The sequence below is a fragment of the Pelodiscus sinensis genome, chromosome 4 (assembly GCF_049634645.1).
Source record: "Pelodiscus sinensis isolate JC-2024 chromosome 4, ASM4963464v1, whole genome shotgun sequence".
Lineage (NCBI taxonomy): Eukaryota > Metazoa > Chordata > Testudines > Trionychidae > Pelodiscus > Pelodiscus sinensis.
In genome coordinates, this window is record NC_134714.1 from 9,580,279 (window position 1) to 9,606,663 (window position 26,385).

Below are 26,385 nucleotides of genomic sequence, written 5' to 3' on the forward strand. Positions count from 1 at the left end.
AAAATTAAGCCCTCAGTTACACGGCATCTGTGCAGCTTTAGTTGGGGATATTTTAGCCTTCAATTGTTGCTTGAAAAGGCGCTCAAACTGCAGTCCTGTTAGGATTTGGGAAGTGGGGGGCTGGTAGAGTTGTCAGGTGTCCGGTTTTTGCATCTTTTGTCCGGTAAATCTCCCCCCCCCCCCCCCCCCCCCCGAAAATACCGGACATGTAAAATGGGTGGAAGGCTGGCGGGGACATCTTTCCCCTGCCACGTCTGGTGGGGCTTGGGGGAGCAGGGAGTGTGGGGAATTTAAAGGTGCGGTGACCTTTCTTCCCCCTACTCCCTTTTTTTTTTTTTTCCCTCAACCAATTTTTCCCCCTGCTATGTTCGGGATTTTTTGCAAACATATCTGGCAACCCTGGTGGTGGTGGGGGAGGCTCAAATCAAGGATATCAGTTTTCACAGTGAATTTGTTTTGTGTTAAAATTGGATGCACTCTCGGCTCAGTCCTTCAGGAGAGGGTGTGAAGGCAGGTGAGAGCTCACAGGAGAAACCTGGTATATTTTGAGAATGAAGCATCATTTTCCAGTACCTCTTCAGCCTTGCAGTGTGCTGGATTGAAGAGCAGATGAATATGGATTTGCTTCTCAACTCCCTTGTTTGCTATGAGTCTATGAAAGGCAAACAATTTAATCTGAAGACCACCCATTTAAGTCTTAGGTGTTAAAGGTCTCTAGAGGAGTTTGTTAGTTTGGAATTTTGGAATTCAGGCAGGAGGGGTTCCCGGAAGTGTCTGAAATAAAGGGGGGTAGGAGGGTGACACATGGCGCTCATGGGAGAATGGAGGCATGCAAGGGGAGTCTCCTGGTGGGTGCAGTGTGCTTGGTCTGTAAAAGCTATGAAGTGTGGTTAACAGGACTGAAGAGATAACAAAAGGGTAGCGCTCAAGTCATGGGAAAAGGACGTGAAACATATTTCAGGAGTGTTGGACAGCAGCATCCTTCTTAAAGCTAAGATGGCATATCATGACAGTGATACTATGACTGCTATGCGAGTCAAATTTTTTAGTCGCCTGGTTTTGTCCTTCCTCCTCCTCCTCCCAACTCTTTCTGTCACTAACATTATAAAATGGCTTGTTGGATTTACAATATTCATAGAAGGGGAACTGTATGAGGTGGACTCTTAGATTTTGGTATCTATTTTATTTAATTTTTCCAGGAATTTAATCAGTGTTTATTACCACTACAACAAAATCAGGTGAAAAATCAATGCAAAAACCAGTGCTTTTTTTTATGATGCTATGCACCAGTACGGCATACCATCACCTCTTTTGGGAGCACTCACTGCTTTCCCCCAGCTGGCCCTAGGAGCACCTGCAGTGCGCTGGACAGAAGCCCACTTGGGACACATGGCAATCAAAGGGTCCCATGACTGCATTTCGGCCTTGACGTTTTTGTTTGTTTTTTTTTGCTTGACAATCTTTCCTGGCTTTTTTTGCTTGACAATTTTGCCCTAGTTACCGGCCCCTTTTTCTTTTTACAAAAAAAGCACTGGCAAAACCTATTAATTTTTCCTGAGTAAATTTCAGGGTTTGTTTTGGTGAACTGAAGGATGAAAAAATGTACAGTAGATTAATGCTTTGATGAATGGAATTCAGTGAGGCTTACTACAGGCCTAAAAACTCAAAACTTTCTGAGTTAAAGAAAGCAATGTGTTTGCAATCCCCAAATAAGACTTTTCATTTGTATAAACAGATTACTGTTGTAAACTTAGAACTATTAGCCCAATACTTACATTTAATAATCGAGCCACACCATTTGTAGCAAATAACACTTGAATTCACCCTTTTCTTCTCCTGTTTTTTGTTAAAACTTTTGAATACTTTGTTCTGAAACATTCTGATACAGGTTTTCATTTTCTTCCATTTTAGAGGGTTAAATCTTTAAACTGTTATCTGCTAACAGTTTTGATATGTATATGTGGTGGATGTGAGATTTATCAGTCCTTTCAGATGTGCATGCACTCTAGAGCTTATGTGTGTCTCGATTTATTGTGTATCATCTAGTCCAGTGGTTCTCAAACTTTTTGGCCCATGGCCCAACTTGCTCAGTGCAGACCTTTCTGTGGACCACTAGCCAACCATCTATGATGACAAGATAGTGGGTGCAGATGCAGTGTCTATCTGGGAGGTTGGGCGCAGGAGAAGGGTGAAGGGGGGGGATGTCTTGGCAGGAAGTGGGTGTGGAATCTTGGTCTGAGAGGGATCGGGAGTGCTTACCTGGCTCTGTGCTTCCTGGAGCTTGCAGGCACCACCCCCTGCTGCTCCCATTGGCTGTGATTCTAACCAATGAAAACAGTGGGGAAAGGCTTCAGGAGAGTTTTCTGCACTGCCATTCCCCCAGCTGGGTGGAGGGGGGAGCAGCAGCTTGTGGAGCTGTTTTCTCCTCCTACCCCACAGTGAGAAGTCTGCACTGGTGCTCCAGCCTTGCCCGAGGGTGGGGTGGGGACGACACAGGGCTGGAGCATCAATGCAGGCTCCGCATTGCGGGAAGAGGTGAGCCCAAGCTTGAGGACCACCTGCAAGATGGTCATGGATCATGCTTTGAGACCCATTGTTCTAGTCTAATACATACCTTTCAACAGGCAGCTTTCCATGTACACACATAATATACATCTCATGCACTGTATTGTATTTTCCTAGTAACAAGTTTTTTTTAAAATATATATTTGAACGCTGTAAAAGTAGAGTAAAAATTGGAAAAAAGAATGAATAATGTTTTTTTGTAAAACCTGGGATTTTTTTCAGTAAAAATCCACCAAAACTGAAAATGCAGGGGCTTATGCAGGAGGTTTAGGATTTTCTAAATACGAACGTTCAGTCAGAAATTGTCTACCTCTTTGTGTTATGTACGTAAACCTTCTTGAATTCTCAAAGACTTCAAGGCCAGATGGAATCAGCCAGATACTTGGGAAAGAAATTTCTGTAATAACTCAGCTGTCCCTTCACCAGTCACTGGAGATATTTGCTGTTAGCAGCTGTAGATTGGCTACGTACCATCCCCACTATACGTTTGACAAGGTCAGACTTGAAATGAGGGATGTTAAGTAGCTATTAATTTGCTAGTCAAGTAGTGGATCGAAATTCCATCAACTACAACTAGTTGTTAGGGAAAAGGCATTTACAGCTCTCACTTCCTGGTCTTAGCACAGCCCCTTCCTCCCCAGCTCTGCACTCTTAAAGGGACAGAGGAGCCGGTGTGCAAAGATGCTCGCTCAGCTCTGGTCCCCCGCCGGGTCTCAGGACAACGGTCCCTGTGCTGCCACTCTGAATTCTGAAAGGGCCAGAGCAGCAGCAGCTGGTCCCAAGGGTTCTCTCTTAGCACAAGCTCCCCTCAAGCCCCGTTGCCACTCAGCATTTTTAAAGGGACAGAGCAGTGGTTGCTGCTTAAGCTGCTGCTGCTCTGTCCCTTTAAAAATGCAGAGTGGCAGCGGGAGGGGTTGGGGTTGGGGAGCTTGTGCGGAGACCCACTGGACTGGCTGCTGCTGCGCTGTCACTTTCAGAATGCAGAGTCGCTGGGTGGGGTGGGGTGGGGATGTTGTCCTGAGACCCTGCAGGGGACTGGAGATTGAGCCAACATCTTTGCACACCGACTCGTCTCTGTCCCTTTAAGAGTGCAGAGCAGGGGAGAGAATCGAGTAGTCGATGGTGTTACCTGGTAAGCTCCTGCTTATTGGGTAGTCGACTATTCGTTCATATCCCTACTTGAAACCCGTTAGGTTTTTTTGTCCTCACTGCTCCCCTTGATAGGCTGTTGCAGAACTTCACTCCTCTGATTTTTGAAAACCTTCATCTAATTTCAAATTTTTCCTGAGCTGATATGAAGGGACTTGAATTGAGTTCTCAGTGTGGAGTCCTTCCGCCCCTTCCTTGCTCCTGATTTTCTAATAGTAACTTGGCACTGTGGACAGAGGATGTGGTGAAGGCCAGACTTTAACAGGGTTTGAAAAAGAGCTAGATAGATTCATGGAGGTTAGGTCCATCAATGGCTATTAGCCAGGATGGGTCGGAATGGTGTCCCTAGCCTCTGTTTGTCAGAAACTGCGAATGGGTGATGGGATGGATCACTTGATGATTCCCTGTTCTGTTCATTCCCTTTGGGCCACTGTCAGAAGACAGGACGCTGGGGTAGATAGACCTTTGGTCTGACCCAGTATGGCCGTTGTTATGGTAAGGAAATTCTGTTGGGTGGGGTAAGCAGGCTGAGGGCCAAATCTGAACCGCCAGATGCTTTGGAATGAGCCCTGAGATCTTTTTATTTACATATTTTTAAAAATCATCTCTGGAGTCTGGACCGTGACAACAGACTACCCTGCTGCAGATTTTTCATGGTTGCTGGCAGTCCCCCTTTACAAAAGTAAGGTCATTCATATGATCTTGTGGGTATAACTATAGGCATCTAATGCTCCTGGCTGATTAAGACCTTCAGTCCTCCGTACTACAACCTCATTACTGTAGTGTGTGTGTCTGTGTGTCCTTTCTGTAAGTAGATGGTTAAAAGACCTTTGCTGAAATGAAAGAAAGTTTTGTGGAATTTAATTAATTAGTAATGCAAAACAACAGTGTAGCCCAACGGATGGCAGAAACAATGGTATGTTTGGAATGGAAAATATTTACCTACTGGGTATTTGCAGTGCTAAGATTGTGTGCAGCAAATGGTTTAATTGGATCAGTTTAATCAAGGGCAGAAAGAGTTATTTAGGATGCTTGCTTTTTCCTCCTTGTTTTTCTTATGTTTGTCTGTCTGTCATTGCCCTTTGCTTTAAAACACCAGCTATGCTATGTTGAGTCACTTTTTAAGCATGTTCTGTTAAGGCTTCTAGCTTTCCTAGACATCAAGGGTTAAGTCTAAGTTTAGGAGTCTGAGACTAATGTATGATCTGTACAGTATCAGGTGTGCTGTAACACTTAACTGATTGCGTTTGTGGTAGATTTATCAAATTTCTCTTCCAGAGACTTTTCTAGTTTCAGGAGTACTCATACAAACGGGGTAAATATTATGGATACTCCCTTTAAATGGTATTTTGTGCACACAGTTATTTGTGTACAGTAGATTTATTTCAATATTTTTATCAAAGCTGATGCAGTAGTTCACTGTTGTTGATTTGTACAGTTTAAGGTGACCTGGACAATTATTTCTACAGTTTGTGCCTTTTTGCTGCTTTTTGATTGTGTAAAGATGAAAGGCGTTTGTAATGTGTCGTCTCCTCTCTCTCCCCCCCCTCCCCCCTCCATTCTTGGCCAAGACCTCGTCTGCACTAGAAAATTAGGTCAGCTGGGGGTATGAAAATTCCATGCCCTTGAGCTGCATAGTTAAGCTGACTAAGTGTCCGTGTAGACACTGCTGGAATTCTTTTTGACCTAGCTGTTGCCTCCTGGGGAGGTGGTTTGCCAACTGACAGGAGAATCCAGTGCTGCTGTAGCATTTTAAGGAGAAATAGCAGGACTGTAAAAGTCGGTTTTATTGGGACAGTGTGAAGCTACATTTAGTGTGAGTGTTAAAGAGCTTAATTGAAGGCCTGAGGTGTGGAATTTTTAACATTCTGTATGAAGGATGTCTTTGTTAATTAGCCAGTGAAGTTAGCTAGGTGGTGGTGTTTTTGTGATGGTAACAAGTTCTAAATAGTCTGACTAAAACCCCTTCCTGTTCTAAGGGACTAAACATCTATTGATTACACCAGTGGTTCCGGACTGCTGTACCTTGTTTCAAAGTCTGATTTGTCTTGCTTGCCCCATGTTTCACCCCACTTAAACTACCTGCTTAGAAAATCAGACCGAATTATAGACGTGTCACAGCACGCAGTTACTGGAAGATTGCTTGCTTCTCATTTTTACCATGTAATTATAACATGAATTGATTGCAATATAAATACCGTATTTACAGTTCAGTGTGATACTTGAAAGCATTTTTCACTGGTGAGCCTTGTTTGATGCATTTACCTTAGTTCTGTGGGGCCCCAGGCGGTGGCTTGGCTTGCAGGTCAAGCATTAGGGAGTAGCATTTGGGAGCCCTCTAAAACTGTCCTATGACTCCCTACCCTGGAATTCAGCCCCCAGGTTGAGAAACCGTGATCTAGATCAAGGGTTTTCCAACTCTAGGTTATGGCTGGTAAGGGCAAGTTGCTAGCTGGCTGTGAGACGCTTTGTTTACCTGCACCTCCACAGGTAAGCAAAGTGCCTCAGGGTAATCAAAGCATCTTGCGGCCAGCTAGTGGCTTGCCCTTACAAGCTGCAACCCAGAGTTGTAAAGCCCTTGATCTAGATGAATTCCTCCTGGAAGACTTTTGTGTACTTACTTCTGTGTAAGTACATCCCTGGTGGAAGAACTAGTGGTTTCTACCACACCAGCTCCTTGGACAGCAGCCTGTGCATGCTGTGAACGTTCACTGGACAGGATGTGTGCATGCTGTGAACGTTCTCAAAGCATCCATCTATTTATGCACTGAAAGCAGACAAAGCCAATCTCTTTTTTTTTTTTTTCTTTGCAAGATTCCTCTGTACTAATGCAACCATGCTGAACTAATAGAAACTTTGGCTAATTTGGGTACTTATTCGTTGCCATACTGTCTGACCGCCTGATAATCTTCCGTGGATTTAGCCTCCTGGCATGCTTCTGAGGTTGTAGACGGGGAACTTAAGCACAGAGACTTGGGTCTTGTCTACATTTGAAATGCTACAGTGACAGTCCCAGTGTTGCTGGTGTGCTGCAGTAGCGCTTCAGTGTGGAGAATCCTTGTTGTCGGGGTATCATTCCTCCCCTGAAAAGATGGTAGCAAGTTGATGGAAAAATTCATCTGATCAAATTCAGCTGCCTATGTGGGAGGAACTTGGGTTGGCTTAAGGATGCCAATTGGGGATGGATTTTTCCTGCCCCTCAGTGATGTAGCCATGCTGACCTAATTTTGTAGTGCAGATTGGGCCCCTGCAATTTGTCCAGTGTATCAAAGGAAGTCTATAGCAGCACAGGGAACTGAACTTGAATTTCTCAAGTCCTGGGGCTGGGGCGCTCGGCCCTGGGAAGTCTGACACATGTAGGCCCCTGAGGTCTATGCTTGTTTTAAAAACTTACAGTAGAATATAGTTAAGGAAAAGGAATTTAGAATTTTTAGAAAGATGCAATGTGACTGTTAAGGCTACAGCACCTTAAATCACAGGTTTCCTGGGGATTTTGTCAAAGATTGTAATAGAAAGTTACTTTCAAAGGTTTCTCTTTGTGCAGTGTATGGCTGGCCACATACAGACATAATATATTATAACCAAACAATAACTTCTGTTCTGAGTGGGTTGTCTGATCCGTTCCATTGACTGTACCTCTTTCATAGAATCATAGAATCATAGGACTGGAAGGGACCTCGAGAGGTCGTCGAGTCCAGCCCCCTGCCCTCAAGGCAGGACCAAGCTCCGTCTACACCATTCCTGACAGATGTCTGTCTAACCTGTTCTTAAATATCTCCAGAGAGGGAGATTCCACCACCTCCCTTGGCAATTTATTCCAATATTTGACCACCCTGACAGTTAGGAATTTTTTCCTAATGTCCAATCTAAACCTTCCTTGCTGCACTTTAAGCCCATTACTCCTTGTCCTGTCCTCAGTAACCAAGAGGAACAAATTTTCTCCTTCCTCCTTGACACCCTTTTAGATATTTGAAAACCACTATCATATCCCCCCCCGCTATCATAGCCATAGGATTTGAAAATTGTTAAATTTCATGTTTTCAGCTTTTTAAACCTGACATTTCAGTGTTAGAATTGGTGGTTCCAACCCAATAGGAGGTGGGGGTGGACCACAAACCTGTTCTAGGGAAGTTGTGGGTTTGTCACCCTCTCTTCTGTGCTGCCTGCAGAGCTGGGTTCTGAAGGCAGCTACCACAGAGTTTCCTGCAGCCACAGGAGGTTCCAAGAGGGAGAGGTGGGTCGGGTCTCGGTTGTGCTGCTGGGAGCACCCCAGCTAGTCTGGATTGGCTTGGGTGGGACAAGGCTTGCTCTCTGCACAGCTGCAGAAAGCGCCCCTTCCTCCCCATCTGCTCCCCTATAGCTGCAGGAAAATACTTCCCCAGCCCCCACAGCTGCAGGAACCTTAGCCTGCTCCTCAGTCTCAGACAGTGTCCTGCTGTAGGAGGTGGCCCCTGGAGGTGGGTGGGGTCTGGTCTGGTTCTGCTCCCCCTCTCCTCGAGCAGTTTGCAGGGGAGGGACAAGTCCTGTCCTTCCCCTGCCCACTTGGAGCTAGGAAGCCCCTTCTGATGAGGCATTCCCAGCAAAAAGGAGACCTCCGATTTCACGGGAAAGGGCTCATTTCACCCTCTGTGATGCATTTTTCATGGCTGTGTTGTACTGATTTCACTGCATGGTTACATACTGCCCAAAGAGCACCTAGACATTGGCAAAATTTTGCACATCCAAGCTGATGCTCCTTTAAGTGCTGTGTCTCTTCAATCGCGGGGGCTGCTGGGCGACCAAGCTGCTGTGTCACTCAGCAAGAAGGTTCATGAACTCTCTTGGCAAAGTCCTCAGGAAAACCCTGATTAAAGGCTATAACCTTAATAAAATCTTACATTGTATCTCTTTAAAATGAAAATGAAATTCTTTTTCCTTAGCTATTTTCTACTATTAACTTTTAAACTGGCATAAAAATCTTAGGGGCTTGTGTGTGTCTTGAGACCCTGGAGTTCATAGTGAGCATAGTTTTAATATGCAGCGCTAAGCTAAGAATGACTCATGCATCAGCCAGATGGAGCTATAACTTATTTCTGTCATGCAGGGTATTAGTTGAGCTCCAAAGCTTAAAACTGATTGTATATCCATCTGAGAGTTATATTTCAGTGTAGAGAAACTTGAGTTCTAATTACACCAGTAGCTTTGAGGGCAGTGAAATGTAATGCAAAGTTAACTAACTTTCTTCCTAATCAGCAACCAGTTGCTAATAAACAATCACGTTAGATGTAGTGTTAGAAATGATGTAATTGGCTAAGCATTTTCTGTGGTGTTGGGCCAGTGCAGGTGAATAAAATAAATTTGGCGTGTTAATTCAATTAGGGGTGTTAAATATTGGTTAATTGAATAGTCAATTACCCCCCCCCCCCCGAATTCTTATCCGTTACTCTATAGTCCCCAGGGGTGGGGCTGGCAGCCACTCTGACCCCACTCCCAAGGAGCCCCCTGCCAGTTCAAAAACCAGCTCCTCTTGTGGACCGGCTTCCTGTTGCCCTGTGCTGCTGCCCCTGATACAGCAGTCCCTGTCCGGGGAGGGGGCCTGAGCGCCTAGACCTGGCACAAGCCAGAACTGAGACGGGCTACCTGCCCGCCTAGCTCCTAATACACTTTAAATGCAGAGGTGCAGCATGGGTTGGTCCTGGACCCGGTGGGAGCCAGGACTGAGCCAAGCTGCTTGCCAAGGTGCTAAAAAATGCACTGGCAAGTGGGGTGGGGCTGCGGAAATTTGTGTAGTCTACAGCATTAACCCATAAGTTTTTGCTTATCGGTTAATCGACTACACTATTACATCCCTAAATTCTATGTGACAATAGTAGAGCTGCCTAAATTTTGGTAACTCAAGGCAGAATGCAGTTTGATTGCCTTTGCAGAAGGGCTAAAGGGGTGCCATTAAAAGTAATAGGTGTAGAACTTGTTTGAGGAGTATTACAGCTCCTTTTCAGATGGATGAGGAGGGATTGTCAAATCCAACCCTGTTGATCAACTTAATAAACCAGAAGCTCAATTTTAACAAGCCTCTGCTGGAGTAGACATTTGATAGATGACATGTCAAAGTTTCGCAGCAATCCATGAAATATAAAGGTATGCTAGTTAAACTTCAGGACTTGTAATTGTGCTGCCGCTTAGCAGCAGGGCTACATGTTCAGTAATTGATTAGTGAGCTGTGTGTGTTCGCTGATGCTATGCCTTGCAGAGTGCCACAACCAGCTAATTACGTAGCTGAAGCTGATGTACCTTAATTTGAGTTTCCCCACTGCCCCCACAGCGGGAGGCAGTTGGGAGCAAATGCTCCCTTGGGCTGCTTCTTACTCCTCACAGGAACAGAAGTAGAGGCTGCTATTGGGGGTACCCTCTGAATTTGATTTAGCAGGTCTTTACTAGACCCACTAAATCGAACTCCAAAAGATCAATTGTGGATATGATCCCCCTTAGTGAAGACATAGCCTTACTAAGGGCTGCACCCTGTCGTGTCTATTGCGATTCATAAAACTGCGGTTTGCAATCTCTTAGGACAAAGGATTAATTTTCAAAAAAGTAACCCTGTGCTGCTATAACGAGTCCAAAAAGAATAGAAGTGACCAAGCTAAATCTATTTTTATCCACTTTCCTTATTTCTTCCACCTTTCCCTGCATCTCTTGATGGAAGTGGTTTCTCTATTCCGCCTCTCGTGCTTCTGGACAGTTCTCTCCTCCTCTTTCTCCTCACCCCCCTTCAGTTTGGTTCCCCTCTTGCCTGAGAGCAGGGGTGGGGAACCTACAGCCCAGGGTGGATCTGGCCCCTGTCTTGCCTGTATCTGGCCCCTGAGGCTCAGAACTCCCCCTGCAGCACTGGGCAGCCCCACCCCAGAGTCTGGGAGGCCCACAAAATCTGTTAACCTAATGTCCCCCTTCTCCTTCCCCCCAGCTCTGGTGTGCAAGGGGCAAGTGGAAAGTGTCTTTCTGCTTTTCAGTCAGGGGCTATGTGAGATAGGACAGGAGGAGTGAATGGGAGTTGGACTGAAATTGTTCTAATTGTAAGACTAAAGATACACGTGTGATTTCATGGAAGGTAAACGACGTCTCGTGTGCTGAAAAGAATATCCTCTAGAGTATCAGGAAGCCATTATGAAGGCAGTCACTTTGTCATTCTGTTTGCACTATAAGGATAGTACAGTAGCTCCAGAAGCTTTCCTTGTAGCCTTGTTTATGTAGGAGGCTGCAAAGTGAAATGACAGTGTAACTCTCGAAGCAGTTTTACTCCTCAGACTGATCTTTGAGAGGCGTACTCCTTTGGAGTGAATAATGCTCCTTTGACGTGTCAGCATCTACTTCAACTCGCATCTTTAATTTTTTGGAGACTTTCTTCTGTATAAGAGGCATCCTGTGGCTTGGGAACTCTTGTCATGCTTCCTGCATTTATTCCGTAGATCTCTGATCACTGAATTCATGGTGAGAGAACGCTTTTGTCCATGGTGCGCTTGACTGTGTGGTGAGGAACAGGAGTGGAGACTGATTCTATTGAGATTATGGAACTTGAAGTTGGAGCGATATGCTTTGGGTCAACTATGAAACGCACCTTCTGGTGCACCTGGGATAACTGGCTGCCCTCATCTGATGAGCCTGTCATTCTGAAGAGAATAATAATCCATGCTCAGACTGAAACAATCAAAGGACTTGGAGACTATCCTCCCAATAAGAAGTGTGGGTCTGGAACCAGACTTGTAATTCTCATGCTGATTTCCAAAGCAGTGTTGAGATCTGGTTAAAGTGTTACATTCAACATTGGTTCTGTTTGGAGTGGCCATTTTGCCGTAGGGATGTGCGCACCTTATGCACAGCTGTGAGATTTTTCCCTCCGCGGTACCCAGCCCGTCTGCATGAGTGCCCCTCCGTCCCCCCAGTGTATGCTCCAAGTAGCCATATCTTGGACCAGTGTTTCTTGAAACAACAAGGATTATCTCTTAATTCCATCAGTCATTTGCTGGCTATCTCAGCCTTCCATCTTCCCATGGATAACCAATTCCTTTCCCTCCCCCCAAACCCTTCTATCAGGTTTCTAAAGGGTTTGCTTAGATGCTGTCCACAGGTTCACATCCCTGTTGAGCTGCTTGTGACTTGTTCTCTCTTACACCTGTCAAAGAAGGTGGCTTTCTTGTTTGCCATAACATTGGGCAAGAGTGGATGGCCACTGCAAGGTTTAATATCAGTGTCTTCCTACACACTAGGGGAAGAGAAGTAACTCTGTTTTAAAACCACTGAATTTCCCAAGCTATTTTGCTGTCCTCACTTGTGAAACTTTAATTTGATTCATTGGCACTTTGAAAATATAGTCTACTGTACAAACAGAATAAAGCTTTGGAGGGAGCAAACTTGTCACAAGGAAAGACTGCAGAGAATAGAATGTGTCTAACTCAGATAGGAACTCTTTTTATCGGGTACATGTTCTACTTTACAGGCTGAACCTCTTTAGTCCAGAACACTCCAGTTGGGAAATATCCATGGTTAGGCATGATTCTAGTTAGCCGGTTGCCCATTCTTCATGGGTGTGGCAAGTTTCCTGCAGTCCCATAAAGTTTTACAGCCACCAGTCCTGTCTCTGTGTTCTGTGCTGTTGTTTAGCTCTAATTTACTCCTAAATGTCCTCTAACAGTTCAGTAAGCAGTGGCAGTGTGGTAATGCTGCTAGACAATATTGACCTCCTGTGATCCGGAAAATTCTCTGGTTCGGAATAGGTCAGGACTACAGAGGCTTTGCCTCTCTCTCACTCTGGTACTTTGATTACTCCTTTGGAAAGCATTTGAAGCTTTTATATACATGTATCCTGCACTGACCCATCACTGTTTAAAAGTGAGTCTGCTCTTGTATTTTACTCAGGATTAGGGCTTTCAGTTGTGACATCTTCCCTAGTGGAGAGCCACACACAATCATTGCTAAACTATTGCATTATGGTACTGTGCCAGTTTGGCTCAGCTTCATTTTGTATTGACACAACACCACAGTGAAAACGTTGCAATGTAATGTCAAGATCTTGGGGTATGTCTACACTACTCCGCTAGTTCGAACTAGCGGGGTAATGTAGGCATACCGCACTTGCAAATGAAGCCCGGGATTTGAATTTCCCGGGCTTCATTTGCATAAGCGGGGCTCCGCCATTTTTAAATCCCCGCTCGTTCGAACCCTGTGCCGCGCGGCTACACGCGGCATGAACTAGGTAGTTCGAACTAGGCTTCCTAGTTCGAACTACCTAGTTCATGCCGCGTGTAGCCGCGCGGCACAGGGTTCGAACGAGCGGGGATTTAAAAATGGCGGAGCCCCGCTTATGCAAATGAAGCCCGGGAAATTCAAATCCCGGGCTTCATTTGCAAGTGCGGTATGCCTACATTACCCTCCTAGTTCGAACTAGGAGGGTAGTGTAGACATACCCTTGGAGAGTGGTTTTGTGGCTCTCTGTAGTTCTTTTTAAACACTGTCTTGTCCCCTTTCTTCCAACACCGTTTCTAGCTATTGGGAGGGATCTTTTCAGTGTTACTTTCCTGAATGCATCTGGGTCCACGCCACCTGACTGTCTTCTGTTGAATATGGAGAGGTACGCGACGGGGATGGCTGCAATGAATGACAGTCAATTCATTTTGCCTGAGTTCAGACAATGCGGTAGGTGATAGAGATGTTGGTTTTGGAGAATTCTGGTCTGATTCTGAAGAAGCAGTCTTTGTAGTTTGATACTGTATAATTACTGTAATGTACTGTAATTGTCAATTTAATCACACTTGTGAGAAATCTGCATAATTACATATTTGTTGCAGGGACTAGGCTCTTGTGTGTATGTTCAATATTGACTCTGTCTGAGAGAAGGATCAGATTTTAATTTCTTTATGAGAACTAATTTGGCTTTCTCGCCGAAACAAGAAGCTGATATTCTAGTGTAGCTCTATCTACATCATAGTTAAAACTGAAGCTAGTGTTCTATTATAAGCCTAGCTTTAATACCCCTTCTTTTCCCCAAAAAGCAATAGATCTTCCTGAAATTCCCCATGCTGCATCTCATGTGAGGCTTGACTTCCTCTTGGAAGCAGGATTAAAACATTCATTTTTAATCTTTGTTTTCTCTAAAAGTTTGTCTTAATTTGTAATATTTAGTTGTATTTATTTTGATACAGTGATGCCCTTATAATTGGTTGAACTCATTTTATAATATATGTAACTCACCTCCTCTTATTGGTGAGGTCTCTTCCTCTTTGGGGATTACTAGATAAAAATCAGCAAGTTTAATTCTAGCTAGTAATGAATAGGAAGCCAGTGTAAATGCAAAAGCGCTTGGGTCATGTTCCTGGAAAGAGTACAGTGTCACAAAAGAGTGCCAAATTCTGCATCCGTGTCATTGATTTGGAGCCACTTTGCTTCGTTTCACAAACCTACCAACTTGGATTATATTCTATTAGCCTTGCTGACAAAAACATTCTTATTTCTTTGGAGGGGAGGTTAGCAAAAGTATCAGCATGTACACCAGACCAAGCTCAGCAAGGAAAGGGTTAATGGGCTCCTTTAAAGAGGGATGAAATGCATCCTATAATACTCAAGGAGCTGATAGCTGATGGCTCAGATACCTTCTCTATCATCTTCAAAAAATCATGGAAGTCGGGAGAGATTCCAGAAGACTGGAAAAGGGGCAAATATTGTGCCCAGCTATAAAAAAGGGAAAAAGGAACAACCCAGGAAGCAATAGACCAGTCAGCTTAACTTCTGTGCCAGAAAAGATAATGGAGCAAATAATTAAGGAATCCATCTGCAAACATCTGGAAGATAGTCAGGTGATAGGTAACAGCCAGCATGGACTTGTAAAGAACAAATCATGTCAAACCATTCTGATAGCTTTCTTTGATAGGATAACAAGCCTTGTGGATAAGGGAGAAGCAATGGATGTGGTATATCTAGCCTTTAATAAAGCATTTGATACTTATTAAAGGTTCACAGTCATGCTGGAAGGGCATAACAAGTGGGGTTCCATTGGGGTCAGTTGGGCAACTGGTTCTGTTTAATATCTTCATCAGTGCGTTAGATAATAAGCATATTCTCTATGCTAATAAGTTTGCAGATGATACCAAGGTGGGAGAGGTTACAAGTGCTTTGGAGAATAGGGTCAAAATTCAAAATGACCTGGACAAACTGGAGAAATGATCTGAGGTTAAATAGAGGGCAGTTCAATAAAGACAAATGTAAGTACTCCACGTAGGAAGAAACAATCCGTTTCTCACGTACAGAATGGGAAGTGACTGTTTAGGAAGGAGTACGGCAGAAATGCATCTAGGAGTCATAGTGGACCACAGGCTAAATATGAGTCCACAGTGTGCCACTGTTGCAAAAAAAGCAAACATGATTCTGGGATGAATTAAGAGGAGTGTTGTGAGCAAGAAATGAATAGTAATTCTTCTGCTCTACTCTGCGCTGATGAGGCCTCAGTTGGAATATTGTCCAGTTCTGGGTACCACATTTCAGGAAAGATGTGGAGAAATTGGAGAGGGTCCAGAGAAGAGCAACAAAAATCATTAAAGGTCTAGAAAACATGAGCTATGAGTGAAGACTAAAAGAATTGGGATTGTTTAGTTTAGAAAAGACTGAGAGGAGGACAGACAATAGCTGTTTTCAAGTACCTAAAAGGGTTTTAGAAGGAGTAAGGAGAAACATGGTTCTCTTTAACCTCTGATGATAGGACGAGAAACAATGGGCTTAAATTGCAGCAAGGGAGGTTGGGGCGGCCAGGGCTGAGCAGGGGCCACCACTACCCCGGTGGCTGAGGTGGGGTGAGGGGACAAGGCAGGGAAGCCCTCTGACTGAAATCCGTGCCACTCAGCCTAGCATCTTCCCGGCTTGGTCCTCTTTCACTCGTGCTCCTTGCCCCCTTCTTTCCCTTCGCTTCTCCATCTCCCCCTCCCAGTTCCTTTATGGTGTGTGTACAGATGCAATGTAAAATAACATGCGGCTGCTTAAAAACTACCATAAAGAATATGCAAATGTTTCTATACCAGTCCACCAAAAGCTTTTGAGTTTGCTGGTTCATGATATAAAAAAGGTTGGGAACCACTGATCTAGAAGGTGCTTGGTCCTGTCGTGAGGGCAGGGGACTAGACTTGAAGCTCTCTTGAGATCCCTTCTCGTTCTAGTCTATGATTATTTTGGGGGAAAATTCAGGATCTTCATTAAGTTGGCCAAAAGAATGGGTATTAGTGTTACAATCTGCAAAGCTTTTCAGTACAGATTAAGAATTTGAGAAGTCATTTGTCCAACGATCTCTGATGCCAGTAGTTTTTCAGATTTTTCATTTGAGTAGTAAATGACGTTCCCTCTAACTTTTTCCATCTGTGTGCAGAATAAATTTGGTTATGTGCACCAATGCATTTCTGGATGTGCGCCACCAGCAGCAGGGCTGTCCTTAGGCTTTATGGAGGCCCTATGTAGTCCTATTAATCTGGTGCCACTATGCCCAATGGCAGCTAAGGGGGGCACTTTTTTAAAGAGATGTGAGTTCAGCAACACACTAATGAAATAATTTTAAAGCAAATTTTATACTAAGGTCCAGTAAACTTAACACAGTAAAATTCAGAAACTGACGGTAAATACTTCAGGCTGGCAAATTCCTGTTGAATGGCTTCATTACCACTCGAATGAAGAGGTTCAGTGTTCCGCTAAAAGTTGTGGCAGGCTTTTTTACTTTTAAGTTAACTAGATCTTCTCCAGAGGAAGCAGAGCTACAGAACAGGGCTAAGAAGAGGGGTGTGGGTGGACATTAAGACCCAGTGGTGCCTGAAGTTTTCAGGTGCCTTATGCTATGCAACTGCATATTCTGTATAAGGACGGATCTGACCAGTAGAAACAAGTTGTGGGTGCTCTGCTAAACCACTGGGCAGCATTGCAATTTCTCTTGGGTGGCTGCCTAAATGCACAACTTACAGGCAACACTGAAGCAGCTATTAATTACTTCTAGGGCTACTATATCAAAACTACCTATAAAATATAGTAATAGTTGAGAAATCTAAAAAAAAATCCTGACCTGAAACTAATTCTTGTTTTTCATTTTTGTCCTTAGATTTTTTTTTTTTTTTTTTTTTAGGAAGTAATTAAGAAAAGCACAATGGAGTTTTATGAGACCACCTATTTTATCATCCTCATTCCTTCAGTGGTTATCACAGTCATCTTCCTCTTCTTCTGGCTTTTCATGAAAGAAACATTATACGATGAAGTCCTTGCAAAACAGAAAAGGGACCAAAAGTCTCTGCCTTCTAAGACGGACAAAAAGAAAACGGAGAAGAAAAAGAACAAAAGGAAAGAAGCTCAGAATGGGAATCTCCATGAGTCGGATTCTGAAAGCACGCCTCGGGAGTTTAAACTGTCTGATGCCCTGGCTGGAGACGAAGAGCATATAGTTCCTGTTCCCTCGGGTCTAACTGAAGCACCGAGCAATGTCAGAGAAAGGAAGAAGAAGGAGAAGAAACATAAGATTGTGCAAGAGGAGCACGTGGCTAAGGAATCGGAAGGATCCAAGCCCACAGGCAAGAAGATTGAACCTGTTCCTGTTACGAAACACCCAACTCCACCCTCTGAAGCAGCAGGATCGAAGAAGAAACCTGGGCAAAAAAAGCCGAAAAATGGAATTGGTATCTTCTATTATTTGTATAACTTGCATGCCAAAACTGCGTTCTGCTTATTGCAAGGCAACGTGTGCATGTGTTAGATATCAGAGCTGTTTGACCAGTTCTGCATTGGGCAAAAGTGTGGTGTTTGTTTTTAAGGTGGTTTGCTTTTTCCATATTTCATCTGGCAGCGATGTCTTCTACCCCCAATACTTATTTCTCTCTCCTAAAATTAGTGAGAAATGGAACTCTTCTCTCCTAACTCTGCTTTGTTATATAGTTAGTTAAATTGGTCTTAAGTTTTTAAAGGTTTCGTTACCTAAAAGACTTCAGAAAAAACATTTGTTAGAAGCTCTCTGGCATCCTGCCATCCCAAAATGAAGACCCTAGGACAGGGGTGGGCAATAATTTTTGGCCAGGGTCCATTTCAAAATTTTTTTGAAGTAGCCTCAGGCCACCCCGGAAAGGGCGGGGCCTAAACGGGAAGGGGCCATGATTAGTCTGGGGGTAGGGGAGCCCTTTTGCCCCCCCTTCCCACCATGCACCCATGCCCTGGAAGAGGCTTGGAGTGTTCACCCACCCCCAGGCCAGTCAGGGCCTGCGAGCGGGGGAGCATGAGAAGCTTCCTCCTGCCCTGAAAAGAGCATGTGGCACTTTGAAGTGCCACGGGCTCCTTGCAGGGCTAGGGCAGGGCGAAGGAAGCATCACGCAGCTCCCCAGGCTCTATTGGCCTGCGGGCGGTGGTGCGAGCGAAGTCTCTGCTCCCTCCCCCGCCCTGTGAGCAGTGTGCGACGCTTCAAAGCACCACGTGCTCCTGGCAGGGTGGGAGGAGGCTTCACGTGCTCCCCTGCTTGCAGGCCAATTAAGGCCTGGGGTGGGGGATTGTGTGAAGCCTTCTCCGCTCTGCACCTGCCCTGTGAGCAGTGTGCGGTGGGGGCAGAATGGACGAAGCTTCGGGTGTTCTCCTGCCCCCAAACCCTAATTGCCCACCCCTGCCCTAGGACGTGAGGGAGACCAAGTGGGTGAAGTAATATATTAGACCAACACACACACCTTGAATTTCTCATATCCAGGGTTAGAACATGGCTACAACACTACTGCAAACCCTACATATAACAGCTGCTCTGACAATTCATTTAGCTTTAAGTACCAGGAACTTTATGTAAGTTGGTAACTGCAAAGTCAGATACCTGCAATAAAGAACCCTTGCCGCTGAGTAACTATCTTGAAACTGAAGGAATTAAAAAACTTCTAATAAATGTATTCACTACAATTGCTTAAATATGAATAATAGTTTAAAATACCCCAACTCTTAATAATTCAGAATAAAGGACTTGACATTTTTATATGCAGCTGTACCTGTTACACATGGAGTGGGGGGCAGGAAGATGACATTGTTGGCTTGTGGTTTAGAATAAAAAGACGATGTTCTAATACTACAGTGTGGCTATTAAGAGCTTTAAAAAACTATCTTTGTGGGCATGGCTATGAAATGTGGTTTGAGAAGACTGTTTTGAGGCGAACCACAGTTAACTTTTGTCCTTGGAGTACAGAAATTAATGCCATACCCTGTTGTGCATTCCAGCTTTGAAGGGAAGATCATGTAGTGTACTGGCTCCAAAAAGAGAACTGAGTATCTATTAAAAGAAACCTTAAAAGGAATAGTGGTGGTATGGGACTTTTATTTCTGCTTCTATCACTTCTAGCACTTATTGAGAGGGGAGAAGTGGATTGTTTGAGGGTGGCAGGAAAAACCTGATGAAAATAACCATTTACCTTTTGCAACAAAAAAGGAAATCATTTTTGCTTTTGTACTGCAATGCATCTTGATGGGAATTGTTAAAACTAGAGAGTGCTAATGCCATTTGTTGCAGTTTTCAGTTTCGCTGAATTGTGTTCTGCTTGCATGTGTAACTGTCTGTGTCTGAAGACATCAAGTCTAGTGGCATTGCTGCTGCTGTTTGTTTCAACCTTGTATTGTCTTTGGGTTTAATTTGGCTTTGTGCATGTAGAACTTTAATCAGATTTAAAGTTCAGACACAAGTGTCTTAACTCTGGATGACTTCACTGCTTATTGCGGTTTTTCAATGTAGTTCTTAGTAAATAGAGAAGTACATGTTTCTCTCATATCCTTTTTGTAGATGACCAGGATTCAAAGAGTGAGTCATTTATGTCTCCCACGAAAAAACAAGACCCACTGCTATTCCAACATGAAATAAAGCAAGAAAGTGGATTAGGAAAGAAGAAAGTTTCTGCAAAGAAACAAAAAGTTGATAATGGTGAGAGAGTAATTTTTTAAATACTAGCTAATGATCTTTGAACTATGTGAACAGGTATACACTCAAGTAGCACAACCAATTTACTTTCCCTAAGATGGGGAAAGGAGTAAAATTTTTATTCAAAGTAGTAATTTCATAGGCTTGAGACCTTTTAATTTCTTTAAAAGAAAAAAAAATCAAAATGGGATATTACTTTAGGATTAAAAGCCTACCTAAGTCTTAGGTAGAAATCATTAGAAAAATCTTCAAATTTCAGGTACTTTCTCTCATAATACAATGTCTCAAGGGGACTGGGAGTGAAATGGAAAAGTGACCTATTTAAAACTAATAAGGGACTAATTTTAGTTTTACCCAACACACAAGCCAGTGCATCGCCACCTGATGGCACGGAGACTAAGGTGGTTGTTTAGGATTCAGTGAAGAATTTTGTATAGTTGGGAACATCCACAGGTCTGTTAGGGGTAATAAACCCTCGTGTTTCAGAGAATATCTTAGTGAAACTGACTGTGTTCTGCAACTACACTAGGCCCTATTGCTCTCCTTAGTGTATTCTGACTAAACAGTTCAGTTTGCTCATGGGGTATTGCATATAAAATAGATCAATACTTTTCAAATTTAATAGTCTTTTTTTTCCAATCTGAAACTTCATTAATGTTGAACACTCTATGCTGTTGCAGCCATAGGAAGTCAAGCCTCATAAGTTACATGTGGCTATTTCATTAAAGTGAAATGGAAGTTGGAATATGAGTCTGTTAATTTATCTGCTGGTCAAGTGCTAAAAGGCAATATTGACAAATACAAATTAGGTTATTAAATCAGTTTGAGCTGTTCATTTGATTAGCTAATTGAACAGCTGTGCTCTGGTTATTCATCTGTGATGAATAATAGAAATGGAGTGATATGAAACTCTAGCTTATGGAATTTTTCAAGGGAACCAGATGTGTCTTTCATTCACCTCTGTCTAGTATGAGATGCTTATGTTAAAGATAATTATTACCTGACACTAACACTTTCTGTGGAACTCTAGTTGCAACTTTGGCGGAAGAACCTCTTATTCATGCAACTACTTACATTCCGTTGATGGATAACTCAGAGCCGAACCCTCTGGTGGAAAAGAGAGAAGTGGTTGATGTGGCAAAGCAAGACGTAATTGAGGGGATCCAGAAAAGCAGTGCTAAGAAACTGAAGAATGAAACTGATAAAGGTAATGTAACAAGGAGCCAATATCCTCAAATTATAGCCTCCATTGTGTGTGAAAGTTGCATTAATTTGTTGAGTTGAAGAGTCGAATGTCTAACTCCAAACAGAATGTCCCTGTGGTGTAGATTGTTCATGTTATTCAGACAGAAAAGCAGATGTTGTTGCTCTTAATCTTGGGGGAGGGGAAGAAACCCTGTTTCTTAATCTCTGAGGTCAGGTCTACACTGTCGGAGAAAATTGATGTAAGAAATGCAACTCCAGCTACGTGGATTGCAGAACTGGAGTCGATGTACCTTGCATTGATTTTTTTTTTTCCTGGGGTGGCTCTGTAGTGGGAGGTGGATGAGAGAAACTATCCTATTAATTTATCTTACTCCTTGCAACAGTAGGTCCTTTACTAGACCCACTAAATCAAACTATGGAGGATCAATCACCACATTAATCCTCTAGTTATGTAAAGAGATGGCCTGAGAATCCCCAGTCTTTTGGGGGTTTTCGGTGGCTACAGGGAATTGTTTTTACACTTATCTACCTACCTACCTTGGGATCCATTCTTGTTTACTCCCTTGAATGTAATTCAGCTGTGGCTAATTCTTCTGTCATCTGGGATTTGTCCACCTAATTTAGAAACATTCCCTTATTTCAGTTGTAAGCTTCTTGGGCATAGAGGCAAAGTTTTCCTGTATTTGCAGGACACCGAGTACATGTTGCTTCGAGCCAAGTTCTCTTCCGGCAGCGTCTTAACCTACTTGACTCCTGCCAGTCAGGGATTTTGGAGATTCACTCTATGATAACCGCATTAGTGATGCCTCAAATCTAGTTACTACTTGTTATGGAGGTCTGTGGTCAAGCCTAATACAGATTTATCTGCTGAATAGAGCAGATCTAATTGCTCAACATTTTCTGTTGGTCTGTGGGTTTTAAGGTTCTGTTGTTCATTGGCTTGTTTTCTTTCTAAGTATTCTCTCGTGTGCTGGTGAAACTAATTTTATTACCTGTGATTCTACCACTTCAGTGTTAGGAAAATGAAGTTGGTTTGGGTTTGACTCGTATCTCAGTACAAGTGTCAAATCTTAAAAAGCCCCTTTGGGGAGTGGATTTGGATCCTTTGCTGTTCTCTATCTCCTATTTGGTTCCAAATTAATTGACACACTCAGATTTATTCACTGACATTCTCATTCTTGTGCTAATTGATGTTTGGTAGGTTATTGACTATGCCAGAACTTTAGGCTGAATTTTACTAAAATTAAAGGATACATATATTTTTCTGAACTCTGTTGCCACCATTCATACCCTCAAAGATTAACTGGATTTGACTGTTTTCTTTTATCCACTTTAAACCAGGCTGTTTTCTGAGTGCTAGATGCCTTCTGTAACTTAATCTAGAAATGGATCTTTGTTAGGGTAGCCATACTTTCATCTGCTGAACACAGGACACCTGCAATGTTCCCTCTAATTTTGTATGTCTGTATGTGGCATGAATTTTGTTGTGTCCCAATGTGGAGGTGAGGTGTGGGAGGAGTGGGGCTGAGTGGTTTGGAGAGTGGGAGGGAGCTCAGGGCTGGGGCAGAGGGTTGGTGAGTTGAGGGAGAGCATCACCCCTCAGCTGCAGTAGCCCTGGGCTGAAGCTGGGCCTGCAGGGAGAGGCACCTCTCCCTCGCTGTGGCCCGGCATGCCCCAGTTTGCTCCTCACTAGCTCCCTACCCCTCTGCTCTGCAGGCCCCTTTTGCCATGCATCTGCACGGCTCTTGGCAGTCTGCTGAGTGGCCATGCAGCTTAGAGGGAGCTTGGGACACCTGGTAAAATTACTCTTATTCAAGCGGGCGCAGTGGCAATCCATAACTGTGCAGCACGAACGTTAAAACTGAACATAGTGTCGACTGAGCCCTTGTTCAAAAGAGTCTGCGCAGTCGGATTCTTTTCTTGACCTCTGCATCTGAGATGAGGAGGAGGTGCGTGACCAACCCACCCAACCCTCCCTGCCTGATGTTCTCTGCCTCCATGTCTGGCTGGGCCCACAGGACTGACCTGTCTCTCCTGACATGGGTCTTGGCGAGGCAACGCCACAGAAGGGGGCACGCAGCGTCACAGACGAGCTTCCCCCCTCCAGGTGTCTGCCAGGGTTCACACCAGAACGTAGCCAGCCACAGCCTCTCAGCCCTGTGCGGGAGGGAAGGGATGGAAGCTGTTTCTAGCCGCAGGGGAGGAGGCAGGGAGGAGAGGATGACTTGGCTTGTGTCTTTGCAGAGCTCCTCTTTCCCCTCCCGGTGTGGATGGAAGCAGCTTGTCCTTTCCTGCCCGCACAGCTTCAGAACAGCTAAGTCCTCCAGCCTGCTGCTGGCCAGTGACCTAGCCCAGCTGCCTCCTGCGCCTTGGCTACAGCATGGGCAGGAAGGGGTTAAGGATGCATTGTGCACCAGGGAACCTGACTGCAGGCACTTCAGAGAGGTGGCTTAGCAGGGGAGGGTACCTAGGGGATGGAGCAGCTCCGTGGGGGCAGGACCTGGCATGGGTGAAGAGGGTGCTAAGCCACAGAGAGGGGCTCTGCACTAGAGCCTGCAGGGTTGGGGCGGGAATAGTCTGAAAATCCCTTAACCTAAATGCTCTTCTACCGAGTGTACTCCCATTTCACGTGCTGTTGTTTGTGTTCTCCAGCCTGTTTAGTTGTTTGACTGGTGGCTGGTGACTTCCTATCATTCTACTGAGCGTGCAAATAGTGATAGGAGTTCTGGCAGAACTAGATTCTCAAGAGTCAGCGGGGCGGCTTCGTTGTCAGATTCTGTTCCAAATGTACAGCATGTTGTCCTCGCTGAGTACTTGACTCTCTTTGCTGCTTAATTTCAGGGTGAAATGTTGTCACATGCCGGAATGTGCCTACATACATGTATTATTTTGGAGCAAAATAAATGAATTCACAACTGTGAAAATCTCTCTCATTTAATTGTAGAAAACGCTGAAGTTAAGTTTAAGGAATTTCTCTTGACTATGAAGAGCATGATCTTCACTGATGATGAGGCCTTTTGTGTGGTTGAGCTGCTCAAGGAGAAATCCAGTGTGATACAGGATGCCTTGCAGAAGGTGAGCACTGTAAGAGCAAGTTTACTGTTTGTGTTTAATGCTAAGGTGTTTGGAGAAGCACTGTCAAGTTAGCTAGACCAAAACTGTGACTTGGCTGAATAAAGGTGTGTCATGAAGGTCCTGCATTCATCTCCAGAACTTCTCTGTCCAGTCAGTCAGCACTGTGTTTGTATGCAAATCAGTTGTCAGCAATCTGTACGTGTGCCAGCTATCATACTGGAGACTGGCTTGCTAGGCTGAGAGTTGGCTTTGTGTGCATATATAAATGAATGTTGGAAGGGTTTGAGGGCAAACACCGTGCATTTCAGAAGGCAAGACCTACAAGAGGGAGGCACTGCCAAAGCAAGCCCATTTTCTAGTCCTGTCCTTTTGCGTAGGGATGGTAGAATGCAGCTCCTTAGGTTGTCACAGGAACTTAGAGGTTTGTGAATTTGGGCAGGTGACAGGAAGGCAGACTGAGTCAAAAGGAACAAGGAAATGAGCGTTTATCACACCTGGCGAAAGATCACTGCATCCACTTGGAGCAGAGGTTTGCTTGAAGTGGAGCCAGACCTTATGTAAAGTGCAACTCCATTACTTTTGGCCCCCAGCAATTTTACTATAAGTCTTGAAGATCATTTGGTAACTTGTCCCCTGCGAAAAATCTAATGGGTTACGGAGGTGGCTAATTCTGGTCTTGGAAACAGAAAATTTGCTTCTGCATCTTCAATGCGTTCTAGAAATAGGAATTGTCATATTCAGTCAGACTGTGGCTTATCTGGTGTAATATACATGATGCTTCAAAGGAAGGTGCAAAATCCCAATAAGCATGCTGTTGCATCACTTTTTGTTGTTTGGAAAGATTTCTCTGTAAAACCAAGCTGTCAGTGGAGTGCATTGGAGTGATACTCCTTATACATTTTCATGTGTGAGCTGTCTCCTCCTCATTCATATAAATATCTAAACCTTCTCAAATCCAAGCAGGCTTTTTGCTTTGTAGCTTTGGCAGTGGGTTCCACATTGTATGACTCTTGCCTTTTTTTATAAGCCTTTACATTTGTTGCCTTCTGCTTTATTTTATATTTTGATGTTTGTTATTGCGGCTCCCCTTATGTCATCCCCTATGAATTCTGAAAATATTCTGGATATTTTAAACCTTTTGTGGATGTTTTTCTGTGCCTAAAATCAAGTCACTAACCTAAACTTTTATAAAAAAACAGGACTATGTAGCACTTTAAAGACTAACAAGATGGTTTATTAGGTGATGAGCTTTCGTGGGCCAGACCCACTTCCTCAGATCTGAGGAAGTGGGTCTGGCCCACGAAAGCTCATCACCTAATAAACCATCTTGTTAGTCTTTAAAGTGCTACATAGTCCTGTTTTTTGTTTCAGCTACACCAGACTAACACAGCTACGTTTCTATCACTAAACTTTTATGTTTCTACTACATTCTTTTTGGAGTGGGGAGACCAGAGCAGAACACTGGAAGGTATCAGTGTAAAATCAACACTTATAATGGTGATGGAGTGCTACTGAAAATTTGTCTCATTAATATAGCCTAGCCTCTAATTTGCATGATGCATGTAATTTGTTGATATGAAGAGAGCTGTTCAAAAACATTATACAAGTCTTGGCTTCTACAACCCAGTAAAACTCAGTGAACGTTAACTTTTTCAGGTGAAAATGTAGCTATGATCTAATCAGTAGCACATTTTGGGGGGGAGTGTAACCGCCACTGTGCAGATTTGAATGTGGGATCTCTGGAGCGTAGTGTTGGAGCTTCTACAGCTTGAGCTATAAATCCAGCTGGCTCTCAGTTTGGGCTATAGGGCTCACTCATTCTTATCTCTCTGTAAATGGTCTAGGTGCCACTACATGGGATAGTGAACCACACCCACTAGGTGAGTGGGTTACATATGCACAATATGCATTTCCAGAAAAGCTCCATTTTTTGTTTACTGTGTACTTTATAGTAGTTTACAGTATAGTATATACTTGGACAACTAAAGTAATTGTGACCCTCTGACTTTGCAGAAGAAAGCAGGAAATATTGTTGTCAGTTAATTTATCCCATGAAGAAGAAACTTGCTTTGTATTGGAGCTGCAACCAAACAAATGGTTTTCTTTATTTCCAAGTATTCACTTAACAGCTACCTTTCTCTTTGCCACAAACACAAAATGAAGATGGAGCCATTAATGGAGAAGTTTCAAAGAAAACTGGATATGGATCTCCAAGATATTTCACCAGTTATCAGACTTAGTCTAGAAATTGCCACGTAGTCACAAAAACATTTACTATGTTTGCCATCTGTCACATAAACAGAGTTTGGGAGTGTCTGTGTGACAGAGGTCACAGGCATTTGTCAGAGCTAGAATTTGCCCCATTACCTTTTCCTCCATTTTGTTTGAAGTTTTACAATAACATCTAGGGTTGTGACTACTTTCTTCCACTATTTGATCTGAGGAAGTGGGTCTGGCCCACGAAAGCTCATCAT

General features: G+C 43.8%; 1 protein-coding gene across 12 annotated transcripts in view; it reads left to right on the plus strand.

Moving 5' to 3' along the window:
- KTN1 (kinectin 1) overlaps nucleotides 1-26,385 on the plus strand; it is a 121,679-nt gene that overhangs the window by 24,371 nt on the left and 70,923 nt on the right. For 6 of the 12 annotated variants that reach the window (XM_075926271.1, XM_075926272.1, XM_075926269.1 and 3 more), the window contains 4 exons: nucleotides 16,835-17,378; nucleotides 19,496-19,633; nucleotides 20,661-20,837; nucleotides 23,781-23,920. In XM_075926271.1, coding sequence (XP_075782386.1) covers nucleotides 16,856-17,378; nucleotides 19,496-19,633; nucleotides 20,661-20,837; nucleotides 23,781-23,920 — 978 coding nt within the window. In that variant the 5' untranslated portion in view covers nucleotides 16,835-16,855. Of the gene's footprint in view, nucleotides 1-16,810; nucleotides 17,379-19,495; nucleotides 19,634-20,660; nucleotides 20,838-23,780; nucleotides 23,921-26,385 lie in introns of those variants that run through there. The other 6 variants (XM_075926268.1, XM_075926277.1, XM_075926278.1 and 3 more) reach the window with 2 other exon arrangements.